The sequence below is a fragment of the Scylla paramamosain genome, chromosome 22, assembly GCF_035594125.1.
Source record: "Scylla paramamosain isolate STU-SP2022 chromosome 22, ASM3559412v1, whole genome shotgun sequence".
Lineage (NCBI taxonomy): Eukaryota > Metazoa > Arthropoda > Malacostraca > Decapoda > Portunidae > Scylla > Scylla paramamosain.
The window spans coordinates 14254889-14280362 of record NC_087172.1 but is presented as its reverse complement, the minus strand read 5'-3'; the positions used below and the strand labels follow the sequence as shown (position 1 = coordinate 14280362).

Below are 25474 nucleotides of genomic sequence, written 5' to 3'. Positions count from 1 at the left end.
AACTGAAAATCATTACCAAATATTAGATGATCGATTTTAAGCCAATTTAATGTAAAAGTATTAAGATTCTTCTACTTTACGAGATGCAGCAAAGCGAAGTGGACAATTTGAACCGAAACGTTGTAGCGGCGAGAAGAATGAAAACAAACACATCACCGCCAAGCTGAGGGAACTCCAAACTTGACCCAGTGACGAAAAACTAATGCACGGTGGAAGGAGACGAGATCCTAAGGTGATGCAAGGTGTATTATATAACAGATGAGAGGGGGAGAGAACCAAACTAAAGGATGTCATAGTGATAAGCGTGTTTGTCTGCCGAGTGAAATATATTTGTCTTTTATACTTATTTATTGTGAAAGAGTTGTTATCCAAACCTGAACCTTAACTTCAAAATTCTTACTAATTCCTGCTTCTGTTTTGTAAAGTGTATACCATAAATTGCTTGTCTTTATTCATTATGTCGTGCTATTTTATTTTTCCTTCCTTAAAATAATAAAAAAAAAATATATATATATATATATATATATATATATATATATATATATATATATATATATATATATATATATATATATATATATATGCACTACATCCTGACAGGAACATGTATGCATGGATTATAATTGTAGGCTGTGTGATTCATTTCCAGGCTGGACATTGATGTAGAAAGTGAAGATGTCATCTGGGGAGGGTCCGCCAGCCCATCTGGTGCGGGTGCTGGAGTGCAAGCAGGGAGCAGTGAGGGCTGTCAGGTTCAATGGTGAGTATGTCTTGTGTGTAGTGTGTGGTGTCCAGCAGACAAAAGATGATGTGCCATGTCTGCCTGTCTAGATTAGGTAGTTCTGATACACTCATGGGCTGCACACTTCATACTCAGACTAGATGTGTTCTGTGAGTCATGTATTCTTTGTTTCAGTGGATGGTGGCTACTGTCTGACCTGTGGTTCAGATAAATCAGTCAAGCTGTGGAACCCCCACAAGGGAACCCTCTTACACTCCTATGCTGGCCATGGATATGAGGTCCTGGATGCCAGGGGCTCCTGTGACAACTCGTAAGTATTACCACTGTTCTGAAAGGCAGGTTCAGTGTGGCTTTACCGTCTGATGGCAGCTCATCAGGCTGCATGGCTGTCAATTCCTTTGCTTCCCAAGGGCTTCTTTTAAACCTCATCCATCAATGAGTAAAATCTGTTGTGTCCTGTCTTTCAATAATATAATTTTCTTTAAGGGCATGAGAGTTTTTACAAAAGCACAGATGTTTTCTTCCAATAATATCTTCCATTGAGCTTTCAGGCTGCTTGGGAAACCTAAAATTTTCTCACATTCTAGAATGTCATGTCCATTTGTACTCCCTTCCAGACTCATTGGGTCCTGTGGTCTGGATAAATCAGTGATGATGTGGAATGTGAGCACTGGAGAGTCACTGCGCAAGTTTCGAGGTCATGCAGCAAGGGTGAATTGTGTTTGTTTCAATGAGGAGTCCACAGTCATACTCTCTGGCTCCATGGATGGCAAGGTCAAGGTCTGGGACTTGCGCAGCCGCAGGAACGACCCCATTCAGGTGAGTGGCCTTGGTGGAGACTAGACACAAACATCTTTGTTGTTTGTTTCATGTTCTTGTTCTGTTGCTCTGTTCCATATTTTTTTCCCAGTTATATATATCTATATCAGATGCTGCTCCCATGAGCTGCTTTGAATCTTTATCACCGCTTGGAGAACAGGAAAAAATGGACAAGGATGAACAAGACCCCAGCCCACCACCACCCTTGGGTACAGTGGAGAATAAAGAGAAAGAATACAAAGAGATCAGCAGTCATCAATAATGGAAGAAATAATAAAAGCAATATATATATATATATATATATATATATATATATATATATATATATATATATATATATATATATATATATATATATATATATATATATATATATTTATTTATTTATATATTTATTTATTTATTTATTTAATTTTATTTAATTTTATTTTTTTATTATTATTATTGTTATATTTATTTTATTTTTTTTTTTAGGTGCTAAAGTGTTATGCCATTTTTTCAGGACTTGGATGAAGCCAAGGACTCAGTGATGACAGTGAGCATTTCATCCCACCTAATCCTGACAGCGTCTCTGGATGGCTACACCAGAGTGTATGACCTTCGCAATGGTCAGCTTACCTCAAACTGCATTGGTGGTATGGACTGTTGCTTGTTCTTGTATATCTGTATCTTGCACACCCAGGATCCTAAAGATTATTGCATACAGTTCTTCCTTGAGTCCCTCTAAGGGATAGAGAAAGTTTGTTTTGTAAGGAAATATTCAAGTCATCAGGCTGTGTGGCACTCCTGTTGATAGCATTAACATGACAGTTAAATCTACAGTGTGTTAATTCATAAGTACCCTTCTCTACTTAGTGTGGGATGGATATTAGTTTGTGCTGTGCACTAAAGTAATTAATGCAAAAATGTTTGCCCTTGATATTTGTGACATTGTTCCAGAGAGTGTGACATGTGCCTCCCTCAGCGGGGACAGCCAGTGCATTCTGAGCTCCACCCTCGGCTCCTCACTGAGACTCATGGACAGGGAGACGGGGGAGCTCCTTGCCCAGTACTCAGGACACAACAGCAAAGATTATAAGGTATCAATAAAGACAATCCTGTGTGATGTAATAATCATGAGATCTCATGTAGAGGAAAGTTATAGTGTTTGATGAACTGGCTTGTCTGGTGGTCATAACCAAAGATTTGTCAGGAAAGTCTTGGTATTAGCCATCCAGATTGGAATTCTTTTCTATTTTTTTATAAATGGCAATTCAGCATTTTTTTTCTTCTAAAGCCTCCTTTACACATGACAACTGTTTTTAAGTATGAAGTGAAAAAATAATGTTTTGTGTGAAATAGATTTCTAGAATAAATGGAGCTTGAGATTGGTTTGACCATGTGTCATGTGCAGCAGTGCTGAGTGACAGGCTGGGGGCAGCATGCTAGTGTGTGGTCCAGCATGCCGTGGAGGTTTGCTGTGTTACTTATGAGTGTACTGCAATGAAACTTTTTTTTTTTTTTTTCATATGTATGGTGTTTTCTTTTGGCCAAAGCTTGTTCCAATGAGTGGTATGAACTATATACTTCCCTTTGATGATAGAAATCCAAGTTTATAATTAGATCTTTTTAATAACCACAGTTTCTATCAAGTGTTCATGACCTGCCACAGCATGCCAGTGTATGCACCCTGTCACAGGTGGCATGTATTACATGAGGTCATGTAATACGTGCTTTTCAGGTGGAGAGTTGCTTCACATCGTCTGACACCCACGTGATGTCAGGCTCTGAGGACGGCTATGTCTACTGCTGGGACCTTGTACAGTCTACTCTCACCAATAAGTAAGTAAAGCAACACCAGAAAGTAAGAGGTGTGGTTCATTATAATCAGTAATCTCGTTACTATCATAATTTTTAAATAGATGCCTGTTCATCTCATGGCAGCTTGCCAAGCTGTATGCTCTCTAAGTCTCCCTGCATATGAGAAGATCAATAAGGTTCCTCTGGATTACATAATTCCAAGTTTTTGTGGAAGTTTCTCTCAGAACTGTACCAACCTCATTCAAACTTCACTCTTTTCATCCAGTCACTTCATCATCCCATTAGTGCATACTTACTAAATTGTTATATATATCATGAAACATTTTCTTTTTGTGATAGTTTCCTTATATAACAACTAAGTCATTCTGTCACTTTGTTCTGCTTTTTGCTAACACATTTGGGTAAATCCAGTAAAATTCAGACTTTCCTCTTTGACAGACTAGAGCATCGAGGCAGTACAGTGGTGCACTCCCTGAGCCCACACCCCTCCCAGCCCCTGCTGCTCACTGCCTCCCTGGGCCAGGTGTGGCTGTGGTCAGCACACCCTCAGACCTGAACACTACAGATGTGCATGTGTGCATTTGTACTGTGTGGTGAGGTGAGGACAATTTTATGCCATGATTTTCTTCATCAGTTCCATCATTAGTTCCAATGCATCAGGTTGAAATCCATACAAATCAGGGTAGCTGGGTGAAAATAAACAAAAGAGTTCCCAGTTCTCATGCTCTATCCCTTTTTTGATATGCAACCAACTATGCATGACCTACCCTTCTGTCCCCCATCACCCAACTGTCACTATGACTCTTACTTGAAGCAAAGCTCTCAGCTACAGCAGCTTGCCTTTATAGCCAGACAAGTAAATAATTCGGCAACTTTTTTCACAAGACCTTCAGCTTTATTGGCAGTGAAGCTCTACTCTAAGCAACATGGTGGAATGATAGGGGATGGCTGAAAATAATGCTATACAACCCATTTTAAATTATTCTGAAACATCACTTGCACATTCCTCCACACAGTGCCTCATGCAGTATCAGGATACTGATATGGAACCAGAGGCAATAGTATGGTTTTTATAGAATTAGAATTTGGCATTCATTAATATGCCACATTTATATAGTGATTAGTCTCTGAACTCAAGACTGTCATGAAGGTAGGAAACTGAAAAACCTTTCCACGTTAATAAATAATGAAAGACAAGTATGTTATTCATGTTTATTTGTGCAAAGTGAGAGTACCATACAATAACAAACCTTCCCTAGATAACACACAATTGGGAGTGATGTAGGAAGCAGGTAAAAAAAAAGTGTAGTCTGTAACTAATGTGCAAAAAGTGTACTCTAGAAATGTTTAAACATTAATGTAAAACTAAAAATTACTTTATGACAGAAGAGTATTGACATGAACACAGTAAACAATCACTGATATCTTTTTTTTTCCCTTTTCTTTCTTTTTTTTTTTTTTTTCAAAGGGGAGTTGAACAATGTTTAATGTTTCCTTTTGTTGTCACATTTCACCTGCTGATATTAAATATTTCATGGCGCAAAGAATACACTGATTTTTTTTAGGTTACATTACACAGTATATAATGCACACAGTCCCCAAGTCAACTTCAGAAAACACTTCTAAAAAACACTTTGGAACCTTTCTTCAGCAATGTGAGACCACTGGACAGCCAATTAGTGTCACTCAGGGAGCACAGCAGCTCCTGTCATACATGTTGAATTAGCTTATACTTTGAAGTCACTGCTCACCTGCATCAGATAACACAGTGAGAGTTAGAATAGCTCTGCAAAGTTAACCTTGTCTCATGTTCATAACATGCCCTGGAATAAGCAGAACAATTCTAGTCTTCCTTCATAAGGGGTCTGTCCAGGTGAACCATTGCAAAGACACAGGCAAATCTAATTGTCATTATCAGACCTCAAGTGCAGGTTCCAAAAAAACAAAACCTATACTTTGGAAACACCTCACACAATATACTTCAAGGAATTCCTAACAACCCAAACAGTATCAACCTTACAATGCTCCCAATGCTACAAGACAGATTCCTGTCACACAGGTTTATTTTGATGTGAGAGGGGAGGAAAAGGTAATGTGCTGGGAGGGTGATGCAAGCCTTTGTAAGGTCTTCAGCAGTGTCGGCATTTCAGTGAATGATGAAGACGAGAGGCCCTGCTGGAAGGCTTATGTCTTCTTGCTGGCTGTTGATTATGGACTGTTTTCTAATGGGTAGTATAATTATTCTTATTCTTTAACACAGGAGGCTGTATAAATCTTGATATATTTTGACCAACACTGGTCACCAGTTTAGTTATGTCTAGGGTAGGTAGACTAGAGGTATGCATTTGCATATTATGTTATGCATATAAATATAGATTAGATCTTGCTGATTAATATTACAAAGTAATCTTGTTGATTAATATTACAAAGTAGAATAAGTATCAGTACAAAGAAAAATATATAAAGTATTGGGATTGTAACAATGTAACTGTAATAAATACACAAGTAATATTTTTAAAGTCATTTGGTGACTAAACACCGGGTGGCAGTGTGGCACCTTGGGAAGGCTGCTTGGCAGGTCCAGTGCATAATGCCATTGTAATTATTCACTGGAAAGACAGATAAGTACTTGGGACAGTTCTTTTGAACTGTCACCAAAGCTGTTCTGAAATCTGTTTCTGAAATCTTAGTAAAGCTTTGGAATTAATGGTATTTGAAGCATTCTTAACATTGTACACATGTGGATGAGAGAACCTGCAATATCACAACCTTGCCAGTGTTGGGAAGTGCCACTGCCACAGTGGATCCTGAGCCACATGACACAGGCAGCAGCACTCCAGCCTTGCAGGAAGTTTTTTTTTTATTCATTTTGTGTTCCATGTATTTAGTAAACCTTGGGGGAGACAGAAGTAAGTTAGGAGTAACAAAAATGTGTGGTATTCTTGTGATAGTCAGGTGTCGATGTATCTGGAGAGTGTGAGAGACGTATGTGGAACGAAGGTCACTTAGGGTTGAGGGTGAATCTGGAGCCAAGTGAGCGCAGGTGTTAGTTGGCTGTCGGAGGGGAGGGAGGAGCACCATCATCCTGAGGTGAGGGAGAAAGATGGACTGATCAGGCAAAGAATATTCTCCAGGCAGCAAACCATGTGTTGCTCAACAAAGTGGCAACCAACTGAGGTCTAGTGACATGTCATGGCTAGATCATGTTATTACAAGATAAGAGACTTGCAACATATGTAAGAATTGAATACTCAGGCAACATTTATGTATGTTGTGATATCTTGCAAAAAAAAAACCTACATCATCTTATTTAAAATCTTTAACATGACTCTTTCTTGTCAAGTTTTTGGAATAAAGATTACTGATATTGCTAATATTAAATAACTAAGATATATACAGTCTACATTTCCCATCAAATTATATGTAAAATAATTTGCACAAAACCAAATAATAACTTGTTTCCTGAATTTTGTATGGCATAATGTTGTAATGGAATGAAAGAACAGTGTAAGTTTAATTCCTTCACACAGAAGGGGGGGAAGAGAGCAATCCCTCACCTGGTTACTGTTTGCAGGCTTGGTGTTGGGGTCAGAGCGCAGGGAGCTGGGTCTCATGAGGAAGAGAACAAAAGCCAGGAAGGTCCACATCACAGCCAGCAGTGTGGTGTTCTCCATACCACCTGCTGTGATGGAAGACCTCGGCCCTGGCACTGAAGCAAAAATGAAGTACCGTTACCATCTTTCTCTCAAGAGCAAGCCACGTGCATTACTTAATGTAGCATTATCACACCGCTTCATTTGGCTGTCATGTATGGCCTGCTTGTGTCTGCTACCTCATCAAGGCTTCCATTTTTTAACCTACAAGAAACACAGGACTTTTATACACTGGAAGCAAACGTCATTATCTCAAATTATATGCAAGACTGTTCTATAGGAAGATAATCATTTAGAGGATAACAGAACCACTTTTCTTCCCTATAATATCTATAAAATAAACACTTGGTTTAAATAAAAAAAAAATTCTCTCATTCACATCCAGCACTTGCATGACTATTCACTGCTGCTTTACTTACACTCTGTGAAGCACTCATTATCTGTGCAGTAGCTTTGGGATTGCCGCAGCTGCAAGGAAAATCACAATGATCAGAGCACATGGTGACATTAAAAGTATATGTACATACTCTGTACATGGAAGATATACATAAAAGATTTCCATAACAAAAAGAAGTAAATATTTAATTATGAAAAAGAATCTGTAAGTGACTTCCAGTGACAAAAGTGAGCAAAGAGACACATAAAACACTCACATTGTGGGCACACCATGCAGTGCCTCACAAATACACCACCACAGCACAAAATAACTGATACACGAGGCAGGTGTCCAGTAAAGTGTTGCTAAAAACATTGCCACTTGCCACTTTTTAGCAAGTACTTGTCATGATCACCTAACTACCAAGCAGTGTAAATTGTCAACTGCTGTATAGTGAGAGCTCACCAAGTACTGCTGCTCTGTATTCATCCCCTGCTGTCCTGGTCTCCCTACTGCCACTCTGTCTTCCACCTCAAATTGCACACTTACCCCAATCCTCCTCCTCCTCCTGTTCCTCTACAAAGCTTGACAATATGATCTGTCCCTTCACAATGCTTCACTCACATCCTCAATCCCATGTCTGCCTTTTAATTATATGTTTGTTTGACAATTTTTCATGATGCTCCTGCATTTCTACCTCACTATATTCTTTTCTGCAGTTTCCAGCCTCTTTACATCTTAATGGACTGTTTTACAACCATTAAACATGATCACACCCACTCTTACACCAGCTACTTCTGTTCCATCTCATGCACCATAACAAACAGCCAAAGAAAAGTGTGAACTGTAACATTAATTAGTGTGGAAGAAGAATAAGATATAACAAGCTATGTGTCCCACTCCTAAAATATGAATCACTACAAGTTGGGTAAAACAGCAGCATAGTTGTTCAACAAACAGTGCAAAGAGGCCAACACTGAGTACAGATGTCCTCTGTTATCACTGCCACATGACCCTCAACCATCCATACTGAAGCCAACATGTTGTCTCATTTCATTGTGTTCTGTATTCATTAACAAAATACTTCTTTGAAAAATTAACTTCTAAAACTTAGAAATACAAGAAATGACAAAGGAAAGTTAATACAAGTTACTGATATTCATAACTTAGTGACAGCCGATACAGGGGGGAACAACATTTGTAGATTCAAAAGCTATCTAACCACCATGACTATATTCAACCTCTATGAGTTTACTGCAGGTTAAAGGCCTTCCTGACCATCTCTATTCATCTCTGTTGGCTGAGAGGCACAGTAAGTATGTGGAGCCTTGGCTGAGTGGTATTAAGCCAACAAAACACCATGCTGGCTTAGGGTGTCTTGGCAGGACACACTGGTCTGATCCCTCTTATCAGACCTGCCAATGAAGAGCTACCGATCCTGAAGTACTCAAGCCTCTTCATGAAAACAACGTAGTGTTAAATTTAGCAATAAATGGCTTAAAATACAAAGCTCTTTATAGTGGTACCTAGTGCAGCCTTCTTGTGACATATCACAACACAAATCAAGGGAAATGACAGGTGGTGGGAGGCCATCAGGTGTGCCACTGATGTGTTATTCTGAAGAGACCAGTCTAAACTACCAAATTGAATATATATATATATATATATATATATATATATATATATATATATATATATATATATATATATATATATATATATATATATATATATATATATATATATATACACATCATTCCCCTATATCAATGCACTTTGTTAAATATGCACAAAACATTCTTGCAAGCTAGATACTGATGTCAAGAGTGTGGATAAAAATTATAAGTATCATGTGTATGTTTGTTGGCCCAGCAGGCCCCAACTATTGAAACACCACCTGTTGAGGGTAATGAGGGCCCAGCACCTGGTGACTCACCAAAGATAGGAGTCGCCTCATGGCCATCTCGTGGCTCCACACACACTCGCATGGATCAAATCCTCCATCAGCCATTTTGCCGTTCTGAAAGTAAAATAAATCTCACTTAATGCTTAGTGATGTTTTTGAATGCTTGTCTTCACTCCATTATTTTAATGGTTGTGTGTGCACAATTTTTATGATCTCAAACCACGTTTAATTTTATTAAAGGCCAGTGTTAAGGGAAATAATAAACTTGCCTCTGTTGGAACAGGATAGAGAAGGAAGTAAAATTAGAACAATGTACAGACTATTGAAAGGCTTGGAGGTACTGTGCATAAAGTATCTATCAAAAGACCAGACCTGCAATGTTCAGGAAGAAGGTGGATCAGTCAAATGCATCACAATCTTCAAGATAAATTAGACTGTAACAGAAAGAAGAGACATCAGGGGCACAGTTCATTTCCTTGATGTTGTTACTGCTGGATAAAACTAGGAATACACACACACACACACACACACACACACACATTTCCTGTACATCACACCAGGGTAGAACATTACATACACACAATGGAAAGAACAAGGCAAGTGCGGCAATGATTCAACCCAGACTATCAGGAAAACTCTAATGTGGTATAAGAAAACCATAAAAAAAAAGCAGAAAACAGTACAGGTGTTAAGCCTTAAGTAATAAAAAGTCTCTCATTCTCTCTCTGCCACACACACACACACACACACACACTACAAGAGGAACAAAGAACTCATTAACACCAGCCAAAGAAACAAGGAAGAAACAAGATGTAGGAAGAGAAGGAGTGGAGGCTGGAGAAAGATGATGGTGATTAAGAAAGGAAGCTAAAGGAAGAATATGTCACTGAGGGAAGAGGGAGGGAGGGAGGGAGGTAGGGAGAAATGAGGTCACATGGTGGGGAGAGAAGGTAAGTAGGGAGAGGGAAGAGTGGGTGGACTGAGGGGCAGTAAGAAGGGAAATGAGTGGGAAGTGGGAGAGAGAAGGAAGGTGGGATGAGAGAGAGAGAGAGAGAGAGAGAGAGAGAGAGAGAGAGAGAGAGAGAGAGAGAGAGAGAGAGAGAGAGAGAGAGAGAGAGAGAGAGAGAGAGAGAGAGAGAGAGAGAGAGAGAGAGTTGGGAATTGTAGGGGAGGGATGCACATCTTCAAAAGGTAGCAAGGTTCTTACATTCACTGGCCCACATGGTGCATCATTGTTCAGGTACTATAATGATACTAATGATTATCGAGTACAAAGCTATGCACAAGGAATTCATTATTACATTATACATAACACAGTAGTTTGATTTCCAGCTTGAATAAAAGGTCAGGATGGATATTAGAAGATGCACAGTTCAGTTTTCAGCTTCTATGGAATATTGCAAGAAATTATTTTTCAGTGTACATCATGACTTTAATTTTCCAACAGAATAAAAAGACCAGGACAAACAGTTTCTGGAGGGAGATACACATTCATTTAATACACAGACTAAATAAAATAGGATGAATACAGCCTGATGTTATGTGTACAGATTAGGTTGTTAAGTTAATGTGCCTGTGGTGCTGAATCTTGCACCCCAACCATGGATGGAGGAAGGAGGAAGCAATATTGTCACAGGAAAACAAGACAATAATTCTGTAAGCCACATCAGCAAGGGCACTTTTCCTACACCAGTTCCTAGCTGTCAGAGTAAGGCAAAGAAATCTGCAGTTTCAATGAATACTGAAATCATCACTTTACATATAACTGAAATTGCAAGGTCAGAAAAATACTCTCCTGAGGTGTAACATTTAAGAATGGTATAACAATGTTCTTGATTTCTGGCACCCCATATTCTATTTACTAATACCAATATCTTTTGATTTATTTATTTATTCTCTTGTACAATACATTAGCTTAAAGTAAAACCCGTGGTGACTAAAGGGGCACTTTTTTTTTTCCTTATTCTTACAGTTCTTGTTTTTAGTTCTTGAGATCTTGGGGTAAAAAATATACCAATAGCGAAATACAGGAATACTAAAAAATAAAACAGTAATACCTTTAAATAGTTAATTTTCCGAAAACACCCATCCAAAAACAAAACATTATTTATTTTCTTGTTTCCTGATAACACGAGAAAAAGGAAAGGATGAAGTTCATTATTCCGTTATCTCTCCGTTATCTCTCAATCTACCGCTTTGGCATTAAATGGGCACTCAAAATGTAGCACACGACGATGTGAACGAGGAACTGACCGGAGGATGCTGCTTACGGAGACAACACCAAGAGCGCAAGACAACCGCGAACCTGAACCACCCATGGCCACCAATTACCGTAATGTGGAGGCGGGTGACAGGCGCGGCTCCACTCGACCTTCACATCCACTCCTTGAATGCACCATAAAAACAGGAAAACATATTTAACGCTACTCTGAAGCACAACAGTACACAACCAGCACGCAAAGCCACTGGCACGTGTAACACCACCACCAAGGGGGAGAAGATAAGAAACACACACGATAGAACGCCATTAACAAGTATAAATCAACAAAAACAATGATCATCTGACAGATATTTCATCGCCCACTTCTTTCTCGCTAGTAACCTCCTTAATTTCCACCCCCCACAGATATTAACCCGTTGCCCAGTCATCTCAGGTGTTGCGAGCTTGTGTTCTACCTTTAATCAACGCAGGTGTGAGGCCAGGTGAGCGAGAGGGGTGTAGGGAAGCACGAAACAGGTACAAGTTGCCAGGGCCGCCCCTCTGTTTACTACCAGCTGACGTTGCAATACTCCCCCAGTTCCTGCCTCTGATGTGCCGACCTCTGGCAACTCTCTCCTCTTTTCTCTCTTATCTCATCTCTTCTCGCCTTATTTTTCTCCCCCACGTTGGTCTGTTATCATTGCCCTTTTTCCCTAAGTCATCTATTTATTGATTTTGTATATCTTTTGGTTATTTCAGCCCAGTTTCTTAAACCGTTCTTCGCTTTTCTCCTTTTCCTCATGATGGCTTGTTTTCGTTATTACTAATATGCCATTCTGTATATATTTTATTCATTTTCAGACTCTTCCTCTCATTTTCTCTTTTCCCTCTCTCTTCCCCTATCCATATCCAACGTTAGTTAAAATTCGTGTGTGTTTATCCATCTCTAATTTGCTAGTTTTGCAGTTCGATGAGATCTGTATGCCTTTATATAATGTCCTTTTCAGTTTTCTTTTCGTGTAATTTCTTTTCCTTTCTTTTCATTGATTTATTATCTTATACAATCGCGTCCTGTTTATTACTGCCACCTGTTTTACAATTTTGCAGGATTTCAGACCAATATTTGTTTAATGTTTCGTGAATCACATGTTATCTTCCTCCCCTCCTCCTGTTTTCTCTTTTAGTTGCCAGTTTCTCATTTTATTTATCTAATACCTACGTGGTTTTCCAACTCAGTGTAATTTTTTATCTTATGTTTCCGTCGGCTATTCTTCTTCTAATAATCATCATTCCACATGTTCTGTGCATCTTTTGGTCTTAATTACAACAGCTGGTATTAGATAAATTTGATGTCTTAACTGTTGTTCATTGTTTTTAACTGATAATAAAGATAAACTTATTCATCACACTTCCACGAAATTAAACAAGTTAATCTATATTTCCGTCATTTAATACATAGTTATCTCCGTAATCTATAACATTACTAAAGATAATTATAACGTAAGCAAGTGTTTGGCAATGGTAACTCGTTTGATGTGCTGTAAAGATGACGTTTTGTAGAGATTGCATTAGTGTGTTCAATATACAATGAAAAATACTGATAATAAGGAAAGGAAAATATGTGAAAAAAATGTCTTCTTAAATTTCGAAGGCTTAAATGAATAATAATGGAGAGAGAGAGAGAGAGAGAGAGAGAGAGAGAGAGATTGGTATGTAGTCTTTATTCTTGAGGCTCCTCTTCAGAACAATATAAACACTACTTGTTACTAATAAGGGAGCGAAAACCTGATTCACCGTTAGAGAGAGAGAGAGAGAGAGAGAGAGAGAGAGAGAGAGAGAGAGAGAGAGAGAGAGAGAGAGACTTTGCCATGGTACACAAATATACACAGGAAACATAAATTAATGAAATAAAATACTAGGAAAATTCGAGCCAGACCGAAAATCATCCAAATCTCTCTCCTTCTCCACTACTCATTCATTACCTTTTCTCCTCTCTTATCCTTATCCCTTTCATTTACCCTCCTTCATAATCTCTCTCTCTCTCTCTCTCACATTGTTTCTGTCCTCCCTTGACACTTACGGCCAGTCTGAAACCCACTCCAGCCCTGCCATGCATCCCTCCACTGACATATTTCGTTCCATACTGCTGTGTGGTGCGGTAACTCAGAAGTGACATACTCTTCCTGTGTCAGTCTCCCCATAACACACACACACACAGAGAGAGAGAGAGAGAGAGAGAGAGAGAGAGAGAGAGAGAGAGAGAGAGAGAGAGAGAGAGAGAGAGAGAGAGAGAGAGAGAGAGAGAGAGAGTATTCTTCTGAGTTCTGGCTTTCATCACAAGCTGGTAAGGTAAGAATCATCACAAGCTGGGTAGGGTAAGAATCATCACAAGGAGCAGGAGGAAGATAAAGTTGCAATAAGACACATCAGTTCAGCAAAGTATTTATCGACCATCACTGTAACAACGTTGAACTTAACAGGTAATCAACACCCCCTCTTGGACATCCCACAAGTTTGATTCATTATCTGATCTACCTACTTAGCTATATCTGTGGTATCTCTCTGTCTACCTATCTAATCTCCTTACTTGTCTGTACATCTATGTATAGGCACGGAATCACAAGTATTAACCTGCAACAAACAACCATGGTGTTGCTTAATTAATATTTAGCATAAACCCCTTTAAGTATATTTTTCATAATAAATTAAAAAGATTCATGGAAGACCTACCTTATTTCTCACAATAGGAAACCTTCCATGTCCTGCACATCTGCTCTCTGATCATTGTAACAGTTTTTACAACCTTCAACAAGCAGGCAAACACACACACACACACACACACACACACACACACACACACACACACACACACACACACACACACACACACACACACTCACATTCACTTCTTCACTTTGGTAATGTGTGGGGCTGACACTTTGACCTTCCCTGGGAGGTTCTTGGCCAAGTCTTGTTCCTTGACCGCCCTGAGCAGGTCTCTTTCTCGACCTGAGGCTGTTTTGTCCCCCATGAAGAGAGCCAAGGCTGTCTTACATGCCTTGCCCTTCTTTCCTGGCCCTGGTGTCAGCTTTACCTTGTACCTGTGTGATCCAACAGTGGAGGAGGAAGGATAAAGTATTAAATAGCAACAGCTTTCCTAAATATCATAACAAATGGACATTTTAAAAAAAAAAATCAAGAGAGAAAGTTGAAGGATACTGTCTTTCACACCAACAGACAATGTGAGGATGTTTTGAAAAGTTTTTATCATTGGCAATGGAAGGGGGGGAGAGGAGTGGACAGACAATGTGTGGGATGACACACTCACTTGTAGTTAGTCATTGTGTTGTATGGTGCACACACTGGCACTGCAAACAGCAGCTCATCCTCAGCCACAGGCAGGGCTGTCAAGGCATCCAGAATGGCCAAGTCATCAGCCACCTGCAATAATCCTCTGTGTAGCAACTCTTACCAAAATCAAGATTTTCTTCCTCATTTTCTAGTTCACAATATTTAACAGATTTATCTTCTTTGTGGGAGGATTTTGAAGAGAACAAATAAATAAAAGTGATAGATACAATGTAAGCATGTGAAAACAATATTTATGAAAATAAAGGAATGGAAAAGAAATATAATGTACAAATAAGAGAAGCAAGTGAAATCTGAAAGTGAGAAGACACAAAAAAATACAATTACTTCATTTGTCATAAGTTCCGACAACCATCTTCTGAAGAAAGGCAACGTGTCATGGAAATACAGTGGTCCTTCACCATGTACTTTCCTATCAACACATTCCACTAACAGAATGTACCTCCTGATGCAAGGCATGAACACCATCCACAAACCTGCGCTGCCTCCTCATCCTCCTCCTCTTCCTCCTCCTGCGCTGCCTTCTCCTTCTTGACAGCGGGTGTCTGGGTGTTGGCAGCCTCAGGGGGAGGTTTGGGGCCCTCTCTACCCCCTGGCACATTATTCTTGGGGCCTGCACGTGTGGGTTGAGGTGCTTTACCCTTCCCCTCCTTGCCTCCCTTCTTGCCTGCCTTGCCCTTCTTGTATTCCTTGTTGCTGCCTGCTGACTGGGGGAAGAGAATTTGGAGGATCAAAAGGTGTGAAAATCCATAACTTTCATTATTTTCACCCAGTAGAAATTATCTCAGATGTGGACCAAACTATCCTATTATGAACAAATATAACTTTTTCACACACACACACACACACACACACACACATACACACTTTGTAGATACACAGACAGGGCAATATGTCACTCAAATTCTGCATCTATCTACACACACACACACACACACCTGTAGCAGACTCATCCTTAAGTTTCGCTCTTCTTCATCCTGGTCACGGTACTTCTCCCTCTTCTTCATCTTGCCTTTCTGGCCACGCTTGGGGGGTCCTCCCTTGCTGCTCTCATTCATCCCCTCCTCCACCTCCTTCAGCTGATTAGTGTGACCAGGTGCTCCCTTCTGTCCTTCACCACCTTTCTTTCCTCCCTTCTTACCTTTAGGGACACAAGAGTACATATAAAATCTCATCTTAACCTAAAATCTGTTGCTAAATAATTAAATAATTAAATCCTGTTTTTCCTCTGATTAATAAGATGCACACTCTTCTTTCTGGCATCATTCTCATCAAATAAACAATGACACTGAAAGGTGAATACACTACCACACAACAGTCTGACACTCACCCTTGCCACCAGATGAAGACACTGAGTTGTTTTTCCTTCTCTGCACAACAACTGGCTTGTCATCCCCCAGGAACACCACCTCTTGCCCTTCCCCTCCCTCATCATCTTGCCCTCCGGACTGCCCTGAGGTGTGGGAGACGGTGGACACTGTTCTGGTGCGCAGTGAGAATCTGCAACAAGGATATCAATGAACAACTTTTCCTTACTAAGATTGTTGTCTTTAATTCATATCCTCTTTTGCTATCTGGGTTCCTCACTGGTACTGCTATATTCATAGGCTACTAACACTCTAGAGAGGCTCCCATTTAGCCTTATGCAATAATAATAATACTAATCTTTCATTATACCAGGCAGCCATCCTTCAGAAAGCAGGAGAGCCAAGCAGAGTGCCTGTGTGCATACATTTGCAATTACATTCACATGTGTGCTTCAAATCTTAGTTTTTATCATGCTGCTAATAAGAACTGTCTTCATGTCACAAGCAGTATTATATTGGATTACTTAAATTTGTGAAGGGAGAGTCACTAGCTTCAGTCAATTAAACAAAAAAAGTTGCTTTAAATTAATGAAACTGAGAAAATTAGTTGCTACAAATTACAGCACACAGAGGAAATGAAGATGGGACACTGGTGGAATGGTGTGGTCACTGGGAGGGAAAGACCACACTGGCATCCCAACACAACACTCACTGGGCGCCTCCTATGTGGGACATCTCCACCATTGTATCGGGAAACTCCACAGCCTCCTCTTGGTGCTTTTCTTCTGCATCCTCTTCCTCACTCTTGACATCTTCTGTGCCTTTCTCACTGCCTTCATCCTTGTCTTCAGCCTCCTCTCCTGAGATGGTTGCAGTCAGTGAATTCCTCAGACCTTCTAGTAGGACTTTCAGATGCATACAAAATATATTCATATCCATCTTTACATGGCTATATATGGTAACCTAAAATATCTACTTAATCTTACATGAAATATCAAACTGGTCATAGAGGAGAGATGTAACAATGAACATCCTTACAAATGAAAGCTTTGAAGTCAAGAAGAATCAGAGATGTGCTTGTATCTCAAATAAAATCTAGTCAATACAAAGGTGTGAGGCACAAAATGATAGATGGCTTTACATGACTCTGAATGACAAGGGAACCTCAATCAAACCACCACTGCAACACTCCTTTATCGCACTCACAACTTTAACACAAGCTGGGAAATAATATAATGGAGAGCCAATTAACTTCCACAAACCATTTTCTTCATCATTCTCTTCTTTCTTCACAGTTTCGTTTCCTTCCTCCTTAATTTTTCCATCCTTGGATGACTCCTCTTCTTCCTCATCCTCCCCCTCTTCCTCAATCAAGGGAATGTCGTTTTGGGCATCAATCTCCTCCACGTGCTCATCATCTTGGGTGCGGACCTTCCTCTCCCCTGCGTGCCTGACAAAGGTAGATGTAAAAGACTGGCTTATGTACTTGTTCTGAGACTCATAAAAGGTGAGGTGAGAAGAGGACTGGCAATAGATTTATTTATTTTTACACTTATTCATTCTGAGCCAAGTAATAAGAAGAATGAGAGAAAGAGAGTGAGAGTGAGCACTATTTTCAGAGGCTAAAATAGATGCATAAATTGGCAGTTATGGAGGTGAAAAAGAAGAAACCAAAAAAGAAGGTACAGTGCCACAACAAGATAACAAAGCACTGGCAAGGGTTACAAGTGAGCCCAATCTACAGGACAATAAGGCAGCGTCACCACACCTGGGGATCGAGTCGTCCTCCAGCCTAAAGAGGAAGCCAAAGCCATAGACAAGGTGGGAGGGCGGCAGGAAGTTCTTCTTGCCCCTCACCATGAATGAGCCGGTGGTGAGGTACTCTCCAGAAGGGGCCGTCTTGCTCACCTGGTTACCCCACACCCACCATGCTGACGTCACCACCTTCTCGTCCCACGCCCGGCTGTGCAAGGTGTCCCGTTACATTCATTTGTCCACATAAGTTTAGGCTAAATATATCTGATGTGGTCACAGTAAGGTTCCACTAGACAGCATTCAATCTTTGTGTTGCACATAAGGGAAACACTGCCTCTTCATAAGATGACACAGAAATTGTGGTGTCACACTCAGAACACTGCTCATATGATCTTCATGGTTACTTATCTTTTTGTCACCCAAACATCACTTATCTACTAAATACTTCATGCAGATTCTGGCCAAGTGGGTCTTTGCAATGCACATCAATATGTTAGAGACTGACGCAATGAAACTTTTAAGAAACCATGGAATTAAAAATGTTCTCTCATGTAGTTAAAGCTAAAAAAAAAAAAAAAGTAACAATAATCTAACAAAGAAAACTCACTTAGCAACACAAACACACATACACACACAAAAAAAATAATATAAAAGAAAAAAATAGTTTCCCTCATAAAGGCAGTACCTGTAGCAGAGTGCCATGATGCCAGCCTCATGCAGGGACTTGGGGGGAGGTTCCCGGCCACTGGGGTTCTTGATCACCACGCTGGCTGCCCCATGCATGTCAGCGTGCACATACACGTCTCCCGGCCGCAGGTGTCGCTTCACCAGCAGCTCGTTCTGTTGGCTGTCCCGTCCTGCCAGCACTGGACACAGAACACTTACTTAGACCTGTGCTATTTTATGCTTTGGTTCCTTATTACAACTACTTTTAATATGTCCTACAGGATGCTATTGATGTCTTTTCGTGATCCTAGTGATAGTTGGATCCCGTCCTGCCAGCACTGGACACAACACACATTCACTTGGCCCTGCACTCTCAAATGCTTTGGTGCCTCAATGCAACTTTTTGATAGGCTCTAGGCTATTGGTGTTTTCATGATCCTAGTGATAATTTAATAAGAATTCTGCATCAGCATTGAGAAAATTATCCATATGAACCTGGTTAGTAGTTTCTGTTGGCTTAAAAACAATCCTAATTAGAACCCTTAGTGCTACAGAAAGCCACAGCACTTGCCAAGGTAGTTTTCTGAGGAGATGAACCACAGGAATTTTTCAAACCAGAACACCTTCCTGGCCTTGTTGATGTTGGTGATGGCAGCCACCTCCTTCAGGGTCTGCTGGGTCTTCCTGGCTGTCAGCTGCACCACCTTGTGAGACGCACTGATAGTCTTCTGCTCCTTCTGCGCTGCTTGACGCTTCTGGTCAAAGTACCTGGATGGGCCCACTGTCACTATTAATTGCTAGTCAGACATACACACACACACACACACACACATCATGTAGTGTAGTGGTCAATATGTCGGTCCTACTCAAAGATCAGTTACTATGAGCTCTTAGCTATTTCTATGGCTGGTTGAGTGACCAGCAAATGACCACAGGTGAATTACACACACACACACACACACACACACACACACACACCTCCGAGCATTGGCCATGGCTGAGAGGTCAAGGTCAATTTCCACCATCATTGGCCGCATCTTGGTGGACTCATTGCCTTCCTCTCGCTCCTCGTCTGAGTCCAGGAACAGGTCGTCCTCCTCACAGTCATATGGATCACTGCAAAAATACAATAACATTACAAAGGACCAGAAAACACGAAGGAGAAAAGAACCATCCTAAAGTTTCCACACATCAGGCAGCCCACAGACGACTCCTCTGAGACCACCTGACCCACCTCAGGAGAAGAGTCATGCTGTTGGTCTTGAGTTTCAGCTGCCGGATCACCAAGGCCACAGGATCCCCTCGTGCCTGGGCCTCGGCTAGCAACTCGTCAATCTGTCTCCAGTCAATCTGGTTGGCAACGGTGCTCCTCACTACAAAGATTGCCTTGTCCACCAGGTCCTTGTTGAGCTCTTGTTGTTGTGAGAAGGGAGGGTAAGATTGAAGTCTTGAATATCCATGTTATTTTTTCTCACTGTTACTCATCTACCAATACAAATACTTATATCTAATTCTTTAACATTTGCAATTAAGCATTCCACTCTCATCATTCACACTACTACACACTCTCTCTCTAACACATGCACATCCAACATACACATACCAGCACTCACCAATCAGCCAGCCGCACACACCTCACACTTGGCAATCACGTATTCCAACACACCTTGACAACTCACCAATCAATCTTCCCCGCTCCTCATTCTCCCTCTGATGCTCCACTAACTCCTGCAGTCGCCTCTCGTGGTCTCTCTTCACATTCTCCAGCTTGCGATGCACCTCCTTCTCCTTCTGTACAGCCTTCTGGTCTATCTTAATTGACTCTAACTTGGAGAAGAAGTCGTCACAAGCTGTGGAAAAGGCCAAGCATGCACTGAAGTAAAGAAGTAATTCTTTGTTTATATATCAGGCCAGCAATACTACACTAGGTGACCCAGACAAAGCACCACACACTCATAGATAGACAGATAGATAGATGGATATCTTATTGACCACGAGGACATATCACTGTAACAAATACATTTTCTTTGCTCCAATTTACAACTCATCATTGTAGGCTCAACAGGAAATATTCATATGAACATAAAAAGAATTATAAGCGCTGTATGATAATAAGTAAAAATTTGTGTGTTAATAGTAAACAAATAAAGAACTAAATACAAATGTCATTCACACTCTTTGCCCTGTCGGATGTAATTAAGGGGAGGTAAATACAAGTCTTAGCATAGAGTTTAGTTCTCAGGCGCATGTGAGGAGTAACTTGTAGCATTTATGTATGAAAATGTTCCTAATTGTGTTAGTGCTTTATCTCACTTGCAGTTTTAAAATGTATGGAAACTTGAGTACATGAAAACTTAAAACATAACCTTGACTGAGTAAAGGAAAATTGTTCAAATAATGTTGGAAGATGCAATATCAAAAGTAATGTGGTTAATGTTCTTTACAGTTTTAGATCCCTGACAACTACATACCTTGGTTGAATGATGGAAATGTTTCTACCGGCACATCAGCATACTGTCTGAAGAGCATTGGAATGAACTCTTGATAGATGGGAACATCCTCCAGTGTACCATCCACCTTGCTTCTTTTCTCTATCTTCTTAATGATGTATCCCTGCAACACACACACCACCTAGAGTCAATGTTTCCCTTGCCACACACCACAACTTCTTTGAACTGCTCTTCTACCTCAACTGCTTTATTTCTTGGTATTCTCTCTTCATCTTAATTCCTGTGATTTGCTGACAGTCTCCTTGCAAAAGTTTACAACTGACAGGTTCTCAGCAGACCAGAGGACTTGCTGAGGAATATTGCTAAGCACAGTGGAAATAATGAAAGAAGTGTGAAAGGTTATCTGACTACTGACCAGGACTACAAAAGTCTCCCAAGGACTGACCTGAGATGCTGGTCTCTTGGCCCAGTCTGTGACCACTTCCTGGGCATGGCAGGCAGCAGTGTGCAGACGGGCCAGGTCTTCCTCTGTCCTGAGGCACTGAGTCACCTTGGTATTGGGTGGCAGGCCTGCCTCCAGCAGCTCATGCTCCACCACTCCACCACCACAATCTGCAATGCCCACCCATTGCTCATAAAACATAAGATATGGAAACAAAACAATGCAAAAACTACAGTACACAAAACATAATGTGTACAAAGAGGTGAACCTCAATTTAAGCATGAGCTACATTTCTTATAATATGTTTGCAATTCTAAAACTTGTGAATTACAAACAATGGTAAGCATGATTCTTTTTATTCAATGCATTTTATGATAATCATAAGGTAATCTATAAATTGTTATTTATATATGTGAATTCCACATTTGTAAACTTGGAGGAGCAAAATTATTTTCTTTTATTTGTAATTCTGAAAATTCATAAACTAAATGTCTGTGAATCGTGATTCACGTATTTATCAATGAAGCACGGAAAGCAAGGAGTGAGTATCTGATTGCTTTTCCTTTCTGTTTGCAGAAACTACTTCTTGACTGCAGCAACAGAAGTAACAAAGAAAGGAACTAACCCAGCATGGGGATGAGAACTTTCTTCACGGTGGTGTTCTCCTTGGCGGTGGAGAGTGCTGTGCGCAGGTCCTCCACAGATGGGGTGGGGCGGGCCTGGCGTGCACGGTCTAGAGGGTACTTTTCATGCACTGCCAATCTGGGAATTGTGAATTAGTCATTTTCATACTCTTAGCTCCATCAGCTCCTGGTTTAAATTCGAAATAACAATAAAATCATAGAAATCTGCAAGAAGACATTTTAATCAGAATGAAACCTAGGAACCTACCTCACCTCCTCTCCTTCCTTCCTGGGCCTCAAGATGTTCAGGATGGTGTAAGTGTTGTCCGTGAGCACAATGTTGCCTCGATCATACAGCTCAACAATGATGTGGTGCTCGGCCTCCTGCGACCCAAACTTGAGGTCCAACACTCGGTCAACACCAAGCTGCTGCACCTCCTCCAGCCTCTTGTTACGCAGGTGCTTCCGCAGCTGTGGGGGAGATGCACACCTTAGAATCATGTCATTACTTTATATTGTCAATTGCCTCACTTCAATGGCTTCTCCTTAAGCTTCATAAAATGGTCAGTGTGAAAGTGTGAGTGATTAACTGGCAATGAGGTGATTTGATGCTATCCTTGCTTCTCTCCTGTCCATGCCCAGACAGACATAGTGCCACATAGAGTATTATTTTATCTATCATTAATTACAGCCATGTTATCCTTGTGTAATGTTTATCAATAAATCACCTGTCCATTGATATCAATCATCTTGTTGTGGATACTGTAATGCACCAAAACTTGTAGAAATCATGATAGAATAATGAACAATTTTGTTAACTGACATCCAGCGTCCACATATCCTGCCAGTGTATGTCTCCTTCCTATACTTGAATCTCAAAACATGGCTAAACAAGAACTCAAAATGCATGTATATGTGTATAGAACCTTTTCCACTCAGAACAACCTGTACTCTCACCTCTACCAATATCCACAGAAACTTGTGTTACACCCTGTATGTGTGTAAAGACAAAAATATTGCTGCACTCTTGAAACTGAAGACATGGAAAGCAAGACTGGGATACATCTCACTTATACACAGTCATCAGTGGTGCCACAAGCAGGTCACCTTCATGGAGAAGCCGGACGGTGCAGGACTCTTGGGCCACTCATATTCTGTGGTGTGGACACGAGAACCGGACTCCAGCAGTAACACACACTTCTGGTCCGGCTTCTGTAGCTTGATGAGGTACGTCTTGGAGTCCACATCATATACCTGGGCCACCCTCAGCCCCACCACCCTGCACAGGAGGACTGATTAAGTGAATGGTTCAATGGTGAATGCCTCAACAATGCCACCACAGAATACAGGAGCTCATCACTGTACCTTTGTGGTAATAAATCTGACTTATAGGAGATAAACTGACTGACTGGTTTAGTGTGCTACAACAATAGGATCAAATGACAAAGGATCATGTTACTCTCTTTTGGGAGACTAGCTTAACCCAGCATTCATAAATAATTTTCAACAGTGCTGTGTGTGTTGATCACTTCATACTGAGCAACTTTGAGTACAGATTTTTTTTGTAACCCATCACGCCTCAAGCACTGATTTATTCTGCATGTAATTCATCCTCATTATGTTGTATATAACTCCTACTCTCAATACTGTCATTATCTTCCAACTAGAAACACTGTCTCCACTGTTTCAAATTCATTATAGTTCAACAGTACACAAGATAAGAACAGCTATGCCTAAAGGTCACGAGTGGGTTGATCTGCAAATAGAGGACTGGCATGTGAGCTGAGGTCGGGTTACCTCTGCTTGAGCTCAGCCACCACGGCCAGCAGGTCCACCGTGGTGAAGGTGGTCTTCATGGCTGCTGCTGTTGCTGCTCACCTCCGTAAAACTGCAAGAAATAAGCACTATGTCAGAATTAAAGCCAAGCATACAAAATGTTGGGCTAAATCTTCAAGATAATGCCAAAAAGATGACAGTACTTTACAATGACTAAACAAGTGCCCTTGAGATTATTAACATTCATGAAGGTATTTGTACTAATTTTACCAATATGTCTTGTTTTTTATGTATTACACCTAAATATCCTTTACGTTCAAGGTTGATGAAGCTCCACCTGGGAAAAGACAACCACCACAGCTTGACAGGCAGTGTGTTGTGTAACCTCAATGTCCTGCTGTGGGTTCAATCCCATGTCACCTGTCAGGTTAGAACAGGCATCGTTCCACCCTGGGTCACCATCTAGAGCACAGGATGGTTAGGCAGCGTCACCCCTTGGCCTGGCTGCTTAGGGCTTCCTACCCAACCATAATTTATTTATATTTTTGTATTTTTTGTGAAGTAAACCACCAAAATCACCACTCCTTATTATCTCATCACCCCGTTGGCAATGAACCTTCTGATTTGGTTGTTTGGCTGCGTGTTTGTTAGTCACTGGTCATTCCCTACACATCATTTGGTAATTTCTCACAAGTGAGAAATTGTCTTGGGTAAGTCAGGACAGAACCACCATTGGCAACACACAGGAACTGATCTCAAAGATTACCATTAGAGGGAATGACCATGCATCAAACACCAAACATCCTGACAAGTTTAACAGGTTACCAATCAGGGCAAAATCACCAGGGCTCGTCTGGACACTTGCCGGCCTTGGCTATCTGCTGTCAGTGGTTAGAATATCTTAGCAACACTGGCTGGCAAATATAACACGTACATTACTAACATAAATTGTGTATGAAATCAGTAAAAAAAAAAAAAAATAAATAAATAATAATAATAATAATAAAAATACTGCAACAGCCTTATCCAGGAAATAAGGCCAAGCTAACTAACAACTACCACTGTTTGTCTGAAGTAAAGCCAACACAGTAAATGAAGATCGTAAACACACAACTCACTGACACACGAAGAGAAGGAAAGACAGCCACCACCTGCTAACAGAAACCAGCCCTAGAAATCTGCACCCAGTCATGCCACTCGTCACTAAGTTCTGCCAACATCACCAAATATTTCCTTCTTCAGCCCTCCCGTGTCCCTTCACCTCTCCTCGTCTGATGAAACGCTCCTACCCACATGTGTCTGACAGAAGCTGGTGGTTATTTAAAGCAGCATAAGGGCGTAATCAGTACGTACACTCGGACACACACGTGCTGGTATGATTTGTTGTGGAGGGGATACCATTACGAAAAAAAAAGATGGGGGGGAAAAAAAAAATAAACTTGTACCTTGTCACCCTTCCCTCTCTTCCCCTCCCTCGTCCTTGCAAAGTTGGTTGGCGACGTAAATGTACAGGAAAATACAGGAAATTATGTAATAACAGAAAAATATAGTTTAAGTTGAGTGTTAATGGTGAAATGGTGCCTTGGTTAC

At 40.6% G+C, this 25474-nt stretch overlaps 3 protein-coding genes across 8 annotated transcripts; 1 reads left to right on the top strand and 2 right to left on the bottom strand.

Annotated features, from left to right (window-relative positions):
- The first annotated feature begins 10 nt into the window (after positions 1-10).
- Positions 11-6449, top strand: LOC135111623 (WD repeat domain-containing protein 83-like). Its single transcript, XM_064025142.1, has 8 exons — positions 11-232; positions 650-760; positions 917-1052; positions 1360-1561; positions 2064-2196; positions 2501-2640; positions 3282-3382; positions 3800-6449. The coding sequence occupies exons 2-8, from the start codon at positions 676-678 to the stop codon at positions 3915-3917; spliced, it is 915 nt and encodes a 304-aa protein (XP_063881212.1). The 5' UTR covers positions 11-232; positions 650-675; the 3' UTR covers positions 3918-6449.
- On the bottom strand, positions 4562-12131 carry LOC135111625 (small integral membrane protein 14-like). Of its 3 annotated transcripts, none has more exons than XM_064025152.1 (5): positions 11973-12131; positions 9327-9410; positions 7434-7482; positions 6919-7070; positions 4562-6446 (listed from the first exon to the last, which is right to left on the bottom strand). In XM_064025152.1, exons 2-5 carry the CDS (start codon positions 9399-9401, stop codon positions 6408-6410), a joined length of 315 nt encoding a protein of 104 aa, XP_063881222.1. In that variant the 5' UTR covers positions 9402-9410; positions 11973-12131; the 3' UTR covers positions 4562-6407. The 3 variants fall into 3 exon arrangements, with proteins under 3 accessions (XP_063881222.1, XP_063881223.1, XP_063881225.1); XM_064025153.1 differs by lacking the exon at positions 11973-12131 and adding an exon at positions 11628-11651; XM_064025155.1 differs by lacking the exon at positions 11973-12131 and adding an exon at positions 11550-11627.
- A 1795-nt stretch (positions 12132-13926) lies between these two features.
- On the bottom strand, positions 13927-25306 carry LOC135111618 (ribosome quality control complex subunit NEMF-like). 4 transcript variants are annotated; one of them, XM_064025122.1, is made up of 20 exons: positions 25238-25306; positions 23906-23996; positions 23216-23387; positions 22377-22579; positions 22111-22247; positions 21489-21655; positions 21065-21206; positions 20273-20443; positions 19828-20005; positions 19572-19709; positions 19165-19361; positions 18613-18793; positions 17941-18135; positions 17435-17622; positions 16885-17032; positions 16196-16365; positions 15804-16006; positions 15342-15572; positions 14825-14937; positions 13927-14597 (listed from the first exon to the last, which is right to left on the bottom strand). In XM_064025122.1, exons 2-20 carry the CDS (start codon positions 23962-23964, stop codon positions 14399-14401), a joined length of 3192 nt encoding a protein of 1063 aa, XP_063881192.1. In that variant the 5' UTR covers positions 23965-23996; positions 25238-25306; the 3' UTR covers positions 13927-14398. The 4 variants fall into 4 exon arrangements, with proteins under 4 accessions (XP_063881192.1, XP_063881195.1, XP_063881193.1 ...); XM_064025125.1 differs by lacking the exon at positions 25238-25306 and adding an exon at positions 25178-25229; XM_064025123.1 differs by lacking the exon at positions 25238-25306 and adding an exon at positions 25003-25131.
- Positions 25307-25474: the final 168 nt, after the last annotated feature.